Source organism: Sinocyclocheilus rhinocerous, unplaced genomic scaffold, assembly GCF_001515625.1.
Source record: "Sinocyclocheilus rhinocerous isolate Xijiao unplaced genomic scaffold, SAMN03320098_v1.1 scaffold907, whole genome shotgun sequence".
Lineage (NCBI taxonomy): Eukaryota > Metazoa > Chordata > Actinopteri > Cypriniformes > Cyprinidae > Sinocyclocheilus > Sinocyclocheilus rhinocerous.
Window position 1 is genome coordinate 340,542 of NW_015662569.1, and position 17,682 is coordinate 358,223.

Below are 17,682 nucleotides of genomic sequence, written 5' to 3' on the forward strand. Positions count from 1 at the left end.
AATTATTGTTTAGTTTGATTATTATGGTTTTGGGTGAGGTTTAATACATTTTACCAAAAATCTCACTATGCAAATTGTTAATTGTACACTGTAAAAAAAAATCCGTAAAATTTACGGTAAAAAAACGGCAGCTGTGGTAATTACACATAATTAAAACCATAATTTTGCTAGTTGCTTACTGTTTTGTTCAGCCAACGAAAAAGCCATAGCCATTACCCATGACGTCTTGGGAATGGACACAGTAGTGCTGTGTTTGATTCCTTAATAATGAATCAGTGTTTTTAGCGATGAATCGTGATTCAGTGACTAACTAAAGATACTTGTCGCCAACTATTGGCGTATCGACACAACCTGCAGAAAGACTCGAGATGATTCCAGGCTCATTCAGCATTTTTGTGCACTACGTGTCCTGGCTCAGATCTCATTTCAGTTCAATCCAGATTCTTATATAGTTTAGACTAACGCTTATTTCATCATGCTGAATCCTTTAGCATACTCCTGTCACTGAAGAGGATTCATTACGGCATTAACCACTGGAAAATTGGCATTCCATTTGTCTCAGGTCTTTAGCAGCTTGGTAGATTGATTAGAGGCCTTTCATTAATTATAGACAACGATCTGCTGCCTCATTATTTGCCGTTCCTGGCAGCTGCTGAATGAGAGAGATAGACATTAGGTTGGTGTTGGTGTCCATTTCCTTATTCAATCCCTGACCGGAAGTAGAGAGCTGCTTAGACAAAGTCCAGGAGGGAACATCAGATATTGCAGTACTTGAGAAGAATTGAACACATAAAGCCAAATAAATGTGCATGGTCAGAAATGTACTTTTCCATCAATGGGCAATATTTGCCCCCTACAAAAAAAACAAAGTGTAAAAAGCAATCTGATGCAAGCATGTGCATCCTGACACTTTTCATTCATTTTCACATTTCATTTTTATAATAATAATATAATATTTAATTGTGCAGGGGCAATCTTTGCCCCTTTGTCTTGAATTTGTGAGGCATTTTTGTTCATTTTGGTGGCATTTTTTGCCACAGGCCCCAGTTTATTTCCAACCCTTATTCAGACATTCAACCAGTATTGGATTTCCAGCAATGGAATTTAGCTACAAATTTGTAGTCTTAGAAAAGAAATCAGTTGCTATTTAAAATAATGAGAAAGCCTAATAATATTTAATCAGATCCTCTGGAAAATACTCAGAATTGCTAACTTTAAAAGCCTTTTCTTTTGGATGCATTTCCCTGCTGCCATCCTTTACATGCATAGTGCATATGCAGGAGAAGTTCAACGGTTCAACAATAATGAATATTGTTATAATAAATAATGCATACTATTGTACATAAAATAATGCATGTAGTACTGTACCATTATTTGCTCTGGCCATTCTTCTCCTCATCATAAAAGAAAGACCAGATTTTTCTTTGTAAACCCAGATTGAGTGGAAATAAATCTTGCCTACATGCTGCACAAAGCTTGTGAACCACACACTATGGTGGATTCAATTATTTACTCTGCACAAATGCTTTTAATACCCAACTGCATCGGAAATACTCAAAAACTGCACTGACCCTAAAGGTGATTTCATAAGAAAAACGGATCACTAAAAACAGCAAGCTTTTAACCATATCACACTGCTGGGCAGAAACGAAAGAGCAGGTTAAAACTGCATGAAGCACAAAGGTCTGCAAAGGATTAAATGTGGTTCACCGTTGTTCTAAATGGTATAAACAACACAATCAGCTTTGCACAGGAGCTGCTGTAACAGTACTGAAGCACTGAAACATGACGGCGATGTGACTGTAATGATAATGTCTGCCTTTTTTCATTGTGCTACGGCACTTTTAATGCTTGGATGTATTCCGAGTAGGAGTATCGTATTTACGCTGCACAACTGCCTGAATCCAGATGAAGGAGACTGTGAAAAGATGGTGACATCAAACAAGCATTAGAGGACATCAGACACCACACTGAAGCTTCTGAAGCGCACACACCTGTGTAATGGAAACAGACAGGTGTTCACTGCGAAGTTACAAAAAACACTTTAAAGTGGTTTAAATGTTGACTTAAATTTGCGAGAGCAAGACAAGACCAGCGAAATTGCTATCAGAAACTGATTTCAGTTTTTTTTAACATTGACTACATAATCATTGTGTTCTAAAATAAAGTGTGAGAGTTTACAATGCTATGATTAATAAATGCTAGAAGTATTGTTCATTAAGATTGTTAATTTCAACATTTACTAATACATTTTTAAATTTTAAAGTTGTATCTGTTGACATTAATGCACTAACTGACATTATCAGCCAGTGTAGTCCAACCTGGTTATCGTTATCAGAAAAATCCACTATCGGTCGACCTCTAATGCAAACACCATGCGAGCGTCACTATGGGAAGCAGAAAGTGCCCGATTTAACGCCCATTTCTTTACCCCTTGCCCGCATGCAACCGTCAGATCTCACACGTCGGTGGAAGACTAGTACAGTTCAACTCAAACAACTCATCATTATCAGTGCTTCATGGGAGTGAATGGGCACTAATGTGTTATTTTGGTGCAAAATGCTCGTCAAGATTCTCTGATTAGTGAAGATTTCTCTGTAGGATCATGGGTAATGTAGTTTTTCACCACTAATTCCACTGTCAAATAGGATTATTTAATAAAATAAGTTGAAATAATGTGAGCAGATGGCTTCATCAAAGCATTTACCATTGACAACCTCCTTTTTCCAACTCAGTGATTCTGTTTTTTAGTTTTTTTTCTGACATGTTGGTGTTCTATCTTTCACTTGGATGTTATAAGTTGCACTGAGTAAATACAGCTGGATAAAACAAAAACTGTGTCCGTCTTCATTTCAGGCTTCAAAGCAACAAAATGTGATTATTTTAAAGGGGGGTGATTATTTTCTATACCCACTGTATATACGAACAACAATAGTAATTCCTCCCCCTAAATTTTTAAGTCTGACCTGACATGAAGGGGTCAGGATTTGGATTTGGATTTGTTTGTAGACACAACAAGAACAAAAAAGCAGAGCAAAAAGCATTTAAAAAGGTGTAAACTGATTTATTCCGACATCAGGCCATCATATCACCCCTATACAGCTCATCTAAAAGAGTATACTGTTATCGGTTAAATACTCATTTATAAATAGACTGTACATCTGTAAAATAAATAATTCACTATTGCGTATTATAAGTCACTTGGTGTTTAAGGTTTTTGTTCCAGCTTTGAACTGTCTTGCGCTAAGTGCTACAGGTCATGCGGCGTGAGAGGTTGCACACTATCTGGTGGTCTCGCAGTAGTTGTACAGTGCAAGCACAAAGCATCAGCAGCTCCAGTTTCACATCTCAGTCTCTGCCAAAAAGCTCTCACCCAGTCCTGATGTCATCAGGACCATCTGGGAGCTGGAAGAGTCTGGAAGGGTCAGAGACAATTCGGTAAATGTCTGAAATGTTTGAAGAGGACAGGAAAAGGCTATTCCAGCTCTACTAAAGATTCTTCTTTCTAGGGATAGTTCACATTCTCTCATCTTTTATTCACCCTCAAATCTGTATGACTTTCTTTTAGCCAGTGCATTTTTGGAGAATATCCTGCCGTCATCATATACACTACTGCTCATACGTGACCCTGGAGCACAAAACCAGTCTCAAGTCACTGGGGTATATTTGTAGCAATAGCCAAAAAAACATTGTATGGGTCAAAATTATCGATTTTTCTTTTATGCCAAAAATCATTAGGATATTAAGTAAAGATCATGTTCCATGAAGATATTTTGTAAATTTCCTACCGTAAATATATCAAAACTTCATTTTTTGATTAGTAATATGCATTGCTAAGAACTTCATTTGGACAACTTTAAAGGCCATTTTCTCAATATTTTGATTTTTTTGCACCCTCAGATTCCAGATATTCAAATAGTTGTATCTCAGCCAAATATTGTCCTATCCTAACAAACCATATATCAATGGAAAGCTTATTTATTCAGCATTATTCAGATGATGTATAAATCTCAATTTCGAAAAATTTACACTTAAGACTGGTTTTGTGGTCCAGGGTCACATATTCTTACCTAGGCTGCATTTGTTTGATCAAAAATACAGTACAGTAAAACTGTAATATTGTGAAATGTTATTACAATTTCAAATAATAAATATTCCCGTGATCAAAGCTGAACGTTCAGCACCATTGCTTCAGTATTCAGTGTCACATGATCTGTCAGAAATCATTCTAATATGCTGATTTGCTCAGGAAACATTTGTATTATTTTCAATGTTAAAAACAAATGTGCTGTCAAATTTTTGTGCAACTGTTTTTTTTTTCTCCAGGATTCTTTGATGAACTAATGTGCATTTATTTGAAAACAAAGAGAAACAAGGCACATGTCTTTACTGTCACTTTTGATCATTTTAACGTGTCCTTTCTGAGTAAATGTATTCATTTCTTTATAAAAGAAAATATTATTGACCCCAAACTTTTGAATAGGCATGTGCAGTAACGGAAATGAGAGGGGACTGGGTCTTTCAGGCTCCAAAATGACAAAAAAAAAACATAAAAGTACCAAAAAAGTAATCCATGCGACAACAAAAATCATTAACATATAACAAAAATTTAGGCTACTCTTCTGAAAATTAGTATAACAGTCTTTCTGTAAAGATGTGGCACCATTGATGTCATTGGTTTTAGTGATACGGAGTACTTGTTTGATACTTTTAAAGTGCTTTTTTTGTCAGCTCCAGTCCCCATTCACTTTCATTATATGGAAAAGAATGGTCAGGATTTGCTTCCAAAACTCTTTTCTTTTGCGCAAAAAAGAAAGTCAGATAGGTTTGGAGTGACATGAGGGTGAGCGATGACAGAATGATCCTTTTTGGCTGAACTATTCCTTTAAAATGTACCCTTACTAATAATAACCTCTAAGTCTAATGACTTTAGGATATACAGGACAGAAAACACACAGCTTGGCCATTATAAGCAATTCATATTTCTATTTCGTAAGTAGAAATGATCTCTCCTAAATAATGCATGAGTAATGTCAATTTCTGTACTTCCCTTTTGTCCCAGCCTCTTAGAACCAGTTACTCCAGGAAAGTCATCCACACACAAAGAGGGAAAGAGAAAGCGGAAGAGAAATCTAAATGAAACAGTCTTGAAGCAAAGAGAACAGGCTGAGAGAGTGAGGCTGGTCAGCCCTTACTGCTGTGGGGAACCCAGGCTGGTTTCTCCCTGGGGGTCACCGAGCTTCCGCGCGCCTCTCCGTCTTTATCCTCCTCCTCCTCGCCTTCAGAGAGGAGATCTGAGATCTGCTGCTGCAGCTCAGGACTGATGTCGTTCTCGGCTAGAACCAGCACACGCAGGCTGGTGGGGTAGTTCTCCACCATGTCTAGGAAGACCTGATCACAGAGAGACAGGGAAAGGCCTGACGGAAATGAATATGCTCAAAGCTTGTAAAGAACTGGGAGGAAATGAAGTGCAATGAAACATCTACTGTTGGTTGCAAGTAGCCCCAATGTATCGGTGTTGATGGTAACTGTGATATTTACTAAATTAAATACTGATATTGTGCTAATAATACACATATGAAATTATCATAAACAATGCAGCACTTATACGGTTGATACACTTTTGTGCACTTTTGTACAGTTCACCCAAAAAGAAAATTCTGTCATCATTTACTCAGCCTCCACTAGTTCCGAGTTTCTTTCTTCTGTTGAACACAAAAGAAGATATTTTGAAGAATGTTGGTAACCAAACAGTTGACTGGTGGCCATTGACTTCCATAGTAGGAATAAAAAATACTATGGAAGTCAATGGCTACCTACAACTGTTTGGTTACCAACATTCTTCAAAATATTTTCTTCTGTTGAGCACAAAAGAAGAAACTCATACAGGTTTGGAACAAGTGAAGGGTGAGTAAATGATGACAGAATTTAAATTTTTGGGTGAACTACCCCTATAAGCCTCATTTTGGGCAAGTAGGACATATGACCTGTGAACTTTAGTTACACAAGTGTAATATAAAAAGGTAGTGGCATCAGATGATTGGGTGCAAAGATTTTCCATGAACAAATGTAATTATGGAGTCAGTGGCTTCTCTTGCCTCTAGCTCACTGCAGGAAAAGTGAGACTCAAATGCTTCTCTGGATTTTCAGCTAAGCTGCCCAGACCCATACAGAACCAACAGACCTTCAGTGCTGAAAACATAATCAAATTAGACCACAGGTCGCCAATTGGCAGACTCCGGTCTGAATCCGGACCGCGAGATGCGTCCAACCGGACCTCGAAGCCTTTTGACACAATGAAATAAATCAATGCAAAATGCTATTTTCTAATAAAATCAAATTTATATCAGGCACATCAAGGTCAGCTCAGTAGAGCCGTTTGGGTCCAATGGCGCCACGGATTGCTACTACAGTAAACTGTTGCTACCGTCAGACGGAGAGCGGCGCGCAGACAGATGAAACTTTTGATGAGTGAAAAACAATGGCATTCTCAAAAATTAGGAAGGTTAACGAGTCCTTAAAAAGTCTTAAATTTAGTTGTATCAAATTTAAGGCCATAAAAAGTCTTAAATGGTACAAGAAAGTCTTAATTATGATTGTCTTAAATTTGGGGACGGAAAGACAAGAATTGCGATATAGCGTAATGTGACGATTAAACTTCAAAAGGCTATGTTTTTACGAAAGCAAACATGCAGAGCTGTAAATGTGACCAAAATATGACGCATTATAAAAATGTATCATTTTATAAAACTTTTTGGTTTTGTAAAAACCTGTAAATCATGCTTTTTACAGTTATTTTAATTTTATTTGTCCAGGTCTTAAAAAAGGTCTTAAAAGTCTTACATTTGAGCTTAAATATCCCGCAGATACCATGGTCTGGCAAAAACCATCAATTCATGTTTTTAGGTATCTCCAGGACCTCAGCTTGTGGACCTCAAGCAATTTTAGTTGAAGACCCCTAAATTAGACAAAATATGAACGACAGTAAATGACGCTGTGCCTTCAGGTAGTTCATTTCTGCAGTCATTTGTATAATAGGTGGTGCGTGGAGGAAACCACATGTCCAAATATGCTCCACATTATCTGAAAAGCTGTGCAACAGATCAGTATCACACGTAATAATTTAAATACTTAATCATCATGATACAGCAAGCACAAATACCCAGATGACCCACTACAACTGCTGACATTCTAAAGCATGGAAAACAATGCACGTTACCATCCCATGAGACCAAAAGGAGCCATCAAATTCACAAAGTCATGTAATGTCCTTCATCAAAATTCATTGCCTAGTATGAAAGTATAGGAATTTAAAACTGCATTCATCTGCACACACACAAAAGAATTAATAGTTTGCTTTTAGAACAATGGTCCAAACTTTGTAATTACAACCATCTTGACAGGAGAAGGAACACTGAGAGCATGAATAAGACATTTCCTGTACAACTTTGCCCTCTAGTGGAGAATTATGAAATAATAATCCTCTGCCAATTCTACCTCCTGTTGACAGTCTCAAAGAAAACAGAAGATAAGAGAGCTTCTAAAGGAATCTGTTTAGTGGTCATGTTGTGTTGACCTTGTGATGTTTTCTTTCTTTCATGGAACACATATATAGATGTATAAACCCAGACATTCTGTTTGACATCTCATTTTTTGTTTCACAGAAGAAATATAATAAAATGAGACCGCAATGAGGGTGACAGAGGAATTATGGCTTAAAGTTGTGCTTAATCCATTATTTTCCCCCACAGTGCTATTTTTCAGCAGGTGGTGATAGGAAAAGCTTTTGGATTACTCATCTGGTTTATAAAGTACATATCTGATCTACATCTCCTTTCAAGGGCAAAATGAACGAAGCCACTGCACAGATTACATTACATTACATGCATCACCACAGCACTTACCCACATGAACTTACACACAATTCAGCACTGATTTAAATCAGCAAGTCCTACGAATAGTGTTTACTCTTTCAGAAATTCAAGTGAACTCCATGGTAGTTTCTTTGTTTAGTGTTTAGTATCTGTGATGCAGGAGTGGCAGGGAATTTAGAATTGGATTCGAAAAACACCAGGTGGATTTTTATCATTTTAGGGTGGTTGTGTACACACACTGCCAACACACATTTCAGTTCAAACAACTTGTAAATGTGCATGTAGCATCCTATGACCCCTTTAAAAGATTTACACGACAAAGATTTTTCAATGTTTTTTAAGACACTTACAGTATGCTCATCAAGGCTGCATTTATTTGATCAAAATACAGTAAAAATATTGTTAACATTTAAAGTAACCATTTCTATTCGAATAGATTTTAAAATGTAATTTATTTCTGATGTAAAGCTGAATTTTCAGCATCATTACTCCAGTCTTCAGAAATCATTCTAATATGCTGATTTGCTGCTCAAGAAACATTTATTATCATCATCAATGTTGAAACCAGTTGTGCTGCTTAATATTTTTGTGGCAACTTTCAAACAAAAGTTCAAAATAACCGATTTTTCGGAATGGAAATATTTTGTAAGATTATAAATGTCTTTACTGTTACTTTTGATCATTTTAATGCATCCTTGCTGAATAAAAGTATTCTTTTATTTAACAAAAACTTACTGACACCTAACTTTTAAACAATAGTGTACCTTTTATGTTCCGCAGAAGAAGAAAAAAAAGTCATACGGGTGTGGAAAGAAAAAAGAGGGTGAGTAAATGATGACAGGGTGTTTGGGTGAACTGTCCCTTTAAGGCATGTTCTCAGCCTGCATTTTATTATGATACTCTATATATAATGTAAATGTTAAGAAAAAAAATCCTAATCAATTTGAATAAATATAGTCAAAAACCACCATGTTTCATGAAGCAGTTCTGAGTGTGGAATATACCTGTGCTGACTGATTGGTGAGGCCGGTTCCCTCCAAGTCCAGAACTTCTAGAGTTCGACTGGATGAGACAGCGACAGCCAGCATCCCAGCGATGTGATCCCCTGGAAACCACAAGCAATGGGAAAAGCTGAGACAGAGACTCCGAGTGCAAGGTGCAAACCAAGTGGTTTCCAGAGTGCAAACCCAGCATTTCTCCGGCAGAAAAATTTGCACGCTTGGGTGGCATTTTCATTCAAATACATGTCTGTATATATATAACATCTACACCATCCACTATACTTCAGGCAAAGACTTGCTTCCTTGAATTAATTGTTAAATAGATTTATGTCAAACTAAGACACACAATTAACTTTACAAATGTTTAGTAAACTATTGAGCTTATTAATACTGATTAAAATAATATCTATGTATCATGTCCAGCATACATCCATACCTCAAAACGGCTGAAAATCACTCACCTAAGGGATTGTAGTCGAGGTTGAGGACCCGTAACTGAGAGCTATGAGCCACGGCGATGGCCAGTCGAGCCCAACCCTGCGTGCTGACGGCTGGGTTGGCACTCAGTGTAAGCTCTTTAAGCCCTGTGCAGTATTATTGATCGCATAAAAGAGCATTGTTAATTCACCATAGATCCGAGCCTGCTGCTAGATTTAAAGCTACTACTACAGTATTTTTTTATTTGGATATACATTATGAATTTTCCCAAATTACACACAGAAAAACCACTCTCAAAATCAATGAAAACCTTACACACAGTCTTTCAATCAATGTTTTACAATCTGAATATCAACATTTGGACGATATAGTCATTTGAAACAGTTTTGAAGTTAATTCATCTAATTTTGCATCTCTGGAAAATATTAATCTGTGACATTATACTATGTAGATTAACAAAGGTTTGCGTGTCTATTTGTTAATGAGGAATTAGTGGACACATTCATGTTTTTAGATTTATGGAGGGAAAATATTGTTTGGCATGTTGTCACTAGTGTTATTATTATTTTTTAAATGTAATTCATTGGGTTATTAGTGAATAATTCCATGAGTTTGATGTACATATTGTTGCTATTAGGACATTTTCAATTAAATATGTAGGATATATATATATATATATATATATATTCCTTTACAAAAGTCTCTACTCTTTTACTGGAATAGATATATATATATATACACACATATACAATAAACACACACACACACACACACACACACACATATATATCATATATATATATATATACATACACACTGTATATATGAATTCCAGTACCTCCTACATATTTAATTGAAAATGTCATAATAGCAACAATATGTACATCACACTCACTAATAACCAAATGAATTACAATAAGTATTACATTTAAAAAAATAATAACACTAGTAACAACATGCCAAACAATATTTTTCACTCCACAAATCTAAAAACATGAATGTGTCCACTAATTCCTCATTAACAAATAGACACGCAAACCTTTGATTGTAGTCGAGGTTGAGAATAATATCAAAAGTCATTTAATACATTCCGTAAAAGTTCCCAAGTACCCAAAAGTACCCAAGAGGGCTTCTTGCCCCAGGCCATGCAGAAAATGTTTCAAAACATATTTTTCTATATTAGCTACGTGTGTTCACAAAGGCAATGGAGTTTGGGGAGTTTTGCAGAGAGTGCAGCAGAAGTGTGAAAGCAACAAGAATGTGTCAGTTTTGCAAATGATATATATTTCTGGCATATTAGCATAAGCAAATGGTGCCTTGGTGTATTGATTCAGCCAATTGAAAACTGCTGTAACATACACTTAGAACTCTAACATAATGTATACTAACTGCTTATTTAATCTTAATGTATCACAAAGGTTTTTTGTATGGAAACTATCTTTAACAAACACTGTTTTCTGGTGAAGCTGTGAGGTTTTACCCGATTTGGCTCCATCCGGAGGAAGCATGCCACAAATTAGTCGAACTGCCTCATCTCCAAGCATGCAGTCCCCCAAATCCAAGGACACCAGTGAGGGGTGAGCGGAGAGGGCTCCATTCAGGGTGACCAGTCCTGCATCTAAAAGTGGACTTCCGTGGAGACTATAAAGGCACAGGAAAAGCGTACAGAGACGGACATTATGTTCTGTGCTACATTTGCATTCCCTGAAGAAAATGACGATGCTTTCAAAGCAGCAAAAGTGTTTCAAATGTTGGTTCTGCATTACAAAAAAAAAATTTTTTTTAATGGAGCAGCAGAATCACAATCGCTGTTGTCAGGACACTCAGCTCTTGTTTTCTGTCAGCTGTGTACGAGAATAAACAAATTGTGGATTATGTGTGGCTTTTTGAAACAATTATTTGAACTAATTAGAAATTAGAGGTGAAATCACTATGAGAACGCCACCAACTTGAGGTGACAGTAGAAGTTGTACATCTCTATAGGAATTACAGGGAGAAAAACAGTATTTCCCACACATAGACTTTACTTGGGCTAAGCATATTTGGAGAAACATTTTTGCTTTTATTAGTTTTATCCTATTATACTGTTTTAATCTGCCCGAAATAATGAAACCATCCGCAATCGATTAACTATAAAATCTGTGTCCCATTCACTGAAAGAGACATTATATGACAAAGCAAGGAGAACTCTACCATTTAAATGCAGTAATTCTGAATAATTTACAATACATAATAATGCATAATATGAGTATGTAATTAAATGTAATAGTAGCCTGTTAATTCAAATGAATTTCAATAAATACAAATATTGTTAAAAATCACACATTATTTGTTATTTGTCACATGTAGTAGACCCTTTTTGTGCCTTGGGTAATAGGAGGATTTTCCACCCTGCTACCACCACAAGTATATTTCAGACCTGTGGGAAGCACTGAAAAACATGTTAAAAATAGACTGAGCAGACAGGTAGGATATTTCATTTCCCTATGTAGGAAATGAATATGGAATATGTCACACACAATTTAAAACAAAACAAAAAAAAACTTGAGTTTGTGAAAAGACCAATCACAATTCAGTATGCAAACGATCTGAGGAACACTACCAGCCTCAGTGGGCTAATATTACGGTGACGTAATCGAAATCCCTTGGAACTGGATAGCAAACTTTCTAACAATGCGTGTCAATGGGAGTCCTTCAAACTTTAAGTTCATAAACACGATTAATATCTATACTTTATATAGTACATTTAAGTAAATTAAGAACTAAATATAACATTTTTGACACAAATGCTGAAAAGTTGTATTTATTTATTTATTTTTTTGCGCATAGCTAGGTTTCATTGTACATATTTACTCATTTAGCGGACGTACAAATGAGGAATATCGCAATCAATTTGTCATAAGAGCCAACAATACTGATAGTACACAATGCCTGTTTTAAAGTTTAGGGTAGATTAGTACACTAGCTAAGGTAGACACTGGATGTGGTTTGGAGGTTGTCTTGTCAAAGTCAAAAAATCCCACCAGTGATACTTCGCTTTCGAAATATCTCGATTGCCTTCTTCAATTTAATTCTGTTTATTGGCTGGCTGACAGAAAACTTCTCCTCATTAATAGCCTATCGCCAGCAATATAATAATAGTGAATAGTGCCTTAAAGAGGCACTCACAAAAGGGTCTGGACGGATCTGTTGGCCTTCAGAGCATCTGCCAGCTGCTTGGTCCGGTCGATGGTGGACACCACGCCGAGGTTCAGGTTCAGTTGAGCGAGAGAGTGCGACTCCGCCACGCCGCGACACACGCGGCCGAAGTCCCGGTCGGACAGTTGACAGCCGCGCACCGACAGCAGCCGCACGCTGTTCTCCTTCAGGCTGTCGCATATGTCTTTGATTTCCGCACCGGACAGCGCCTCTCCCGTTATCTGAATAGAGCCCGGCAGCATTTCGGTGGTGTCAAGCTAGATTAACGGGCATTATGGATCCTGGAGGTCGGATCCGCAACGTCTAATCCAGTGCACCAGCTTCAGGCTCGGAATCTCGCGGAAGGTGTGGTGCTGGTGCTGATGCTGCCTACTTCAGCGTTTTGTGCTTCCTCTGCGTTTGCCTCCCGACATGCTCAAGGCTGTGAACCAAAGATGATGATGATGCTGGTGCTGTCGGTTACTATGGGCACCCTCTAAACGTCGCTCACGTTAAATTGTCCCCAACTCACCAACGAAACAGGCTTTAGGCGACTGCAGGCTAGAGGTAATCCGCCTGACCGCGATGCTGGGATTGGTCACAAAGAGAGAACGTGTCTGTGAACGGAAAATGGGCGCGAGCTCTTGAGGTAACGAGTGTAGCCTACATCTATTCCACTGTATGGATGATTGCTTGTGTCCTCCTGGAAGTGGGTTGCATTCATTGCATGAAATAAAACACCGGGGCAACTTGTCACACACTTCACCCTATGAACGCTTGTCAGAGCAGGTTTATTTTAGAAGGTGAATCTCTATACATACATGCCTTTTGTTCTGACAGTTTAACCACTCAGTTAACCCTGTAATATCTGATACATGAACTAGTCAAGGAAATGTATTTACTTTTATATTTTTTAATGAGACTGTTTATTGAACCTTTAGACAAAATAAAAAAAATAAAAAAAAAACATAAAAAAAAAAGAAAGCAAGAAAGAAAGAACGTGTTTGAATATTTGATACTTCAGGCTTTTACGACTCATATATGATATAGGAGAATGGAGAATAAAACACACCTCAGTTTTAATCAGAGGCCCAAACTGAACAAAAATATGCAATTTGGTGCAGTTGATGAAAGTAAGATAAAATTCTGATTGCATGAAATGTAAATCAATGAGATTTCATAACAGTATAGTAGACTACTTACATAAAATGCATATAAATATCAGTCGTCACTCTATATCTCACAAAACTTAAAGTAATGCAATTCAATATTGAGCGATGTACAAATAAATGTTCCTCAAAAGCCTGATGTGTCATATTTGATACTCATATTTTAGCATTTCCAAAAAATGATGTACGGATAATCAATTTTCTTCAATCCCGAAGTGTTCATAAAAATCAGATCATGTCTTAGAATTTTGTGTATCATCAAATAAGATACAGTAGGCTTTATAGAGTTAAAATCTACCTTATATAATTGATTCTTGTCTGAATGTGTGTCAGTATTATTGTGTACAAACTTCGTTGTTAGCCATTGTTCATATGTATGCATGCACAAATAATATTCATCCAGTCGCAGCTCTGTGGCCCAGGTGGGTCTTGTGAATAATATATTGAATGGATCCACATGAATGTCACTTGTCTTTCTGTCAGCAACAGTCTGAGGATGTGAAGGTGGATAGTATAACCAATTGTACCCAGAGCGTGTCTGGTTGCATGGCCCTATCTTTGTGACCGGCTCAGTGAGAGCAGGGAAATGTGAGCCCTGAATGAAACAAACACAATTAATTCCTAATGCTGCCCAGTGTATGGACTCACCTTAACTTACCCTGATCATTGCAATCACCCTGAACACCATCTAAGAACAAAAAGGAAGTGTTAATTTGAAAGGAATGGTGTCTATATATATATATATATATATATATATATATATATATATATATATATATATATATATATATATATATATATATATATATATATATATATATATATATATGGTAGTCACCTAAATTTTATTAATATTACATTTTGGCCAATCTACATGCAAAAGGTGTGAATGTATGTACAGTATGTACAGTCATGCCTAGAGCTGATCCGTGCTGATCGCTGAGCAGATACATCAACTTCGTGCTGTGGATCGCTGGATCGGCTTTCACTCTGGATGAAGCGGAGTCCAGCCCGGAGCCTTAAATATATTTTTAAAGAAGTCTCTTATGCTCATCAAGGCTGCATTTATTTGATCAGAAATACAGAAAAAACAGAAATAGTGTGAAAAATTATTGCAATTTAAAATAACAGTTTTCTATTTTAATATACTTTAAAATATAATTTATTCCTGTGATGTAAAGCTGAATTTTCATCATCATTACTCCAGTCTTCAGTGTCACATGATCCTTCAGAAATCATTCTAATATGCTGATTTGTTATCAATATTGGAAACAGTTGCGCTGCTTAATATATATGTTTTTTGGAACCTGTGATACTTTTTTTCAGGATACTTTTATGAATAAAAAGTTAAAAAGAACAGCTTTTATTCAAAATATTAATATTTTGTAACAATATACAGTACACTACCATTCAGAATTTTTTGTGAAAAAATAGAATACTTTTATTCAGCAAGGATGTGTTCAATTGATAAAAAAGTGATAAAAAAATACATTGTTAGAAAATATTTAACTTTATTAATCAAATAATCCTGAAAAAGGTTCCAAAAAATATTAAAGGGGTCATATGATGCGATTTCAGTTTTTCCTTTCTCTTTGGAGTGTTACAAGCTCTTGATGCATAAAGAAGATCTGTAAAGTTGCAAAGACTAAAGTCTCAAATCCAAAGAGATATTCTTTAAATTATATTTTAAAGTATATTAAAATAGAAAACCACTACTTTAAATGGTAATAATATTTTAAATAATATTACAGTTTTTTTTCTGTATTTCTGATCAAATAAATGCAGCCATGATAAACAGAAGAGACTTCTTTAAAAAACATTACAAATATTACTGATCCCAAACTTTTGAACAGCAGTGTATATATGCATGTATATATATATATATATATACTGTAGTCATGCACCTAAATTTTATTAATATTATTTTTGGCCACAGGCTCTAGTCTCATTTATTGTAGGGTTATGTTGTAGGTAATTTTAGACCGGCTCTGCAGAGCAATTAAAGCAGTTCAGTAGTTTAACCTACTTTTCAAAAGTTTAGATGCAAATTTGAAACACTTTTATTTCAGGAAGCACAATAAGAGGCCTTTGCCATTTCACTTCAAAGGTTTCTCTTCTGGGACTATTTGAAAGCACTCTTTTATTCTTTGTAAGCTTTGATTTAGAGAGGTCATGTTATTCTATTTATTTTTTACATAAAAAAAAAATCCTCAAAATTCCACTTATAAAATTTGTCGTGTCTTTTCAAACAAAACAAAAATTGCTTTTAAAGCAAAGTGACTGGGACTGTGATGCATAGAGCCCCTGCATGACGATAGCTGGTCTCTAATGTTTTTCATTTGATTTATTTTTTTGCTGTTTCTCATTTTGCTGCTGGGTTTCATACGGGGCTGAGGATGTGGACAGGCTCTGAGCTCTCTGATTTGGCGGGCTCATGTGAGGGCCTTGAGTTCCCTGTCAGGATCACATTCATCCAACCCTGCGTTTAATCCACTCTGCTTTTTCTAGACTGGATGGTCCACAAATGGCCTGCATGGAGAAGAAAAGCAAGAAAATTCTTCACATTGTCTATTACATCCTAGTCTTTTTTTTTTCTTCATCAGTATAACAAGAACATTAAAATGAACTCTACATACTACAAATAACCTAGAACTGAAGATATATGACAGCATAAATGTAGTTTCCTACTTTGCCTGTTCCACACCGGAAATCACCGATTGAATGAATCTCCTGCAGTGTAGATCATTTCTAATACTGGCATCCTACAATGATTCAATCCAAGGAGAAAGTCATCCATCAGTACTGCAGAGAATAAATGTAATAGGGCTTTATGAACACTCAAGTCCATACAATTTAAGAAAATAAATGTAAAAAGTGGCAAAATATTTAGTCTACTGTCAATTATAGAAATGTATACTGTTCTGTGCATTCAATTGATTAGTACTTTAACTGCAGGGAATGCTTTTTAATAGGGATGCACCGATACCGATACTGGTATCGGTATCGGGCCCGATACTGGCCTCCTGTACTCGTACTCGTACTCGCCAAAATGCCCCGATACCAAACGCCGATACCACACAGCATGTGATAAGCGCCATATTTAAACAAAGAAACACTGACAACAGACAGCAGAAAGGAGTTATGGATGTCTACTACGAAGTATATGTATGCAATGAATATAATATTAAACATTCAGTATTAACGCCTGTATAGCTGATGTGCGCGAGCTGATTAACAAAGCACGCTGATTAGTACTTTAACTGCAATCCCTGCTTTTTAACTAACTGGAAACACTACATCCCAAAGCTGCTCTATTGGATTGAGATCTGGTGACTGTAGTCAACTCATTTTCAGGTTCAAGAAACCAGTTTGAGATGATTCGAGCTTTGTGACATGGCGTGTGATCCTGCTGGAAGTAGCCATGGGTCTGTGGTCATAAAGGGACAGACATGGTTAGCAACAATCAGGTATGCAGAGGCATTTCAACAATGCTCAATTGGTATTGAGCCCAAAGTGTGCCAAGAAAATATCCTCCACACCACTACACCACCACCAGCAGCCTGAACCATTGATTCAAGGCAGGATGGATCCATGCTTTCATGTCGTTTACGCCAAATTCTGTCCATATCAGACTCGTCAGCAGAAATCCAGACTCGGGCAACCCTTTTCCAATTTTCTCTTGTCCAATTTTGGTGAGCCCATGTGAATTATATTGAGCTGCTGAAGTCCATCTGCTTCAAAGTTCAATGTGTTGTGCGTTCAGAGATGCTCTTCTGCATACCTCAGTTGTAACAAGTGATTATTTCAGTTAGGGCTGCACGATTCGATTATTCCCTTGAAATTGTAATTGCGATTATTAATTACGATTATCACAATTTACATTGAATGATGTTTATACCATTGTTTGATGCAACTGCATGCCGTATTTTTATATGAAAATAAACAAGCTGAAAACACTCTAACTGAAAAACCTTTAGTGCTTTTCTATTTTAATAACCGCAAACTGTCAAATATACATCGGAT

General features: G+C 36.5%; 1 protein-coding gene across 2 annotated transcripts; it reads right to left on the bottom strand.

Annotated features, from left to right (window-relative positions):
- Positions 1-3,095: 3,095 nt before the first annotated feature.
- LOC107728077 (leucine-rich repeat-containing protein 73-like) lies at positions 3,096-13,075 on the bottom strand. 2 transcript variants are annotated; one of them, XM_016538150.1, is made up of 6 exons: positions 12,482-13,075; positions 10,794-10,954; positions 9,337-9,459; positions 8,879-8,979; positions 5,196-5,391; positions 3,096-3,415 (listed from the first exon to the last, which is right to left on the bottom strand). In XM_016538150.1, the coding sequence occupies exons 1-6, from the start codon at positions 12,751-12,753 to the stop codon at positions 3,342-3,344; spliced, it is 927 nt and encodes a 308-aa protein (XP_016393636.1). In that variant the 5' UTR covers positions 12,754-13,075; the 3' UTR covers positions 3,096-3,341. The 2 variants fall into 2 exon arrangements, with proteins under 2 accessions (XP_016393636.1, XP_016393635.1); XM_016538149.1 differs by lacking the exon at positions 3,096-3,415 and adding an exon at positions 4,462-5,079.
- Between the last annotated feature and the right edge of the window lie 4,607 nt (positions 13,076-17,682).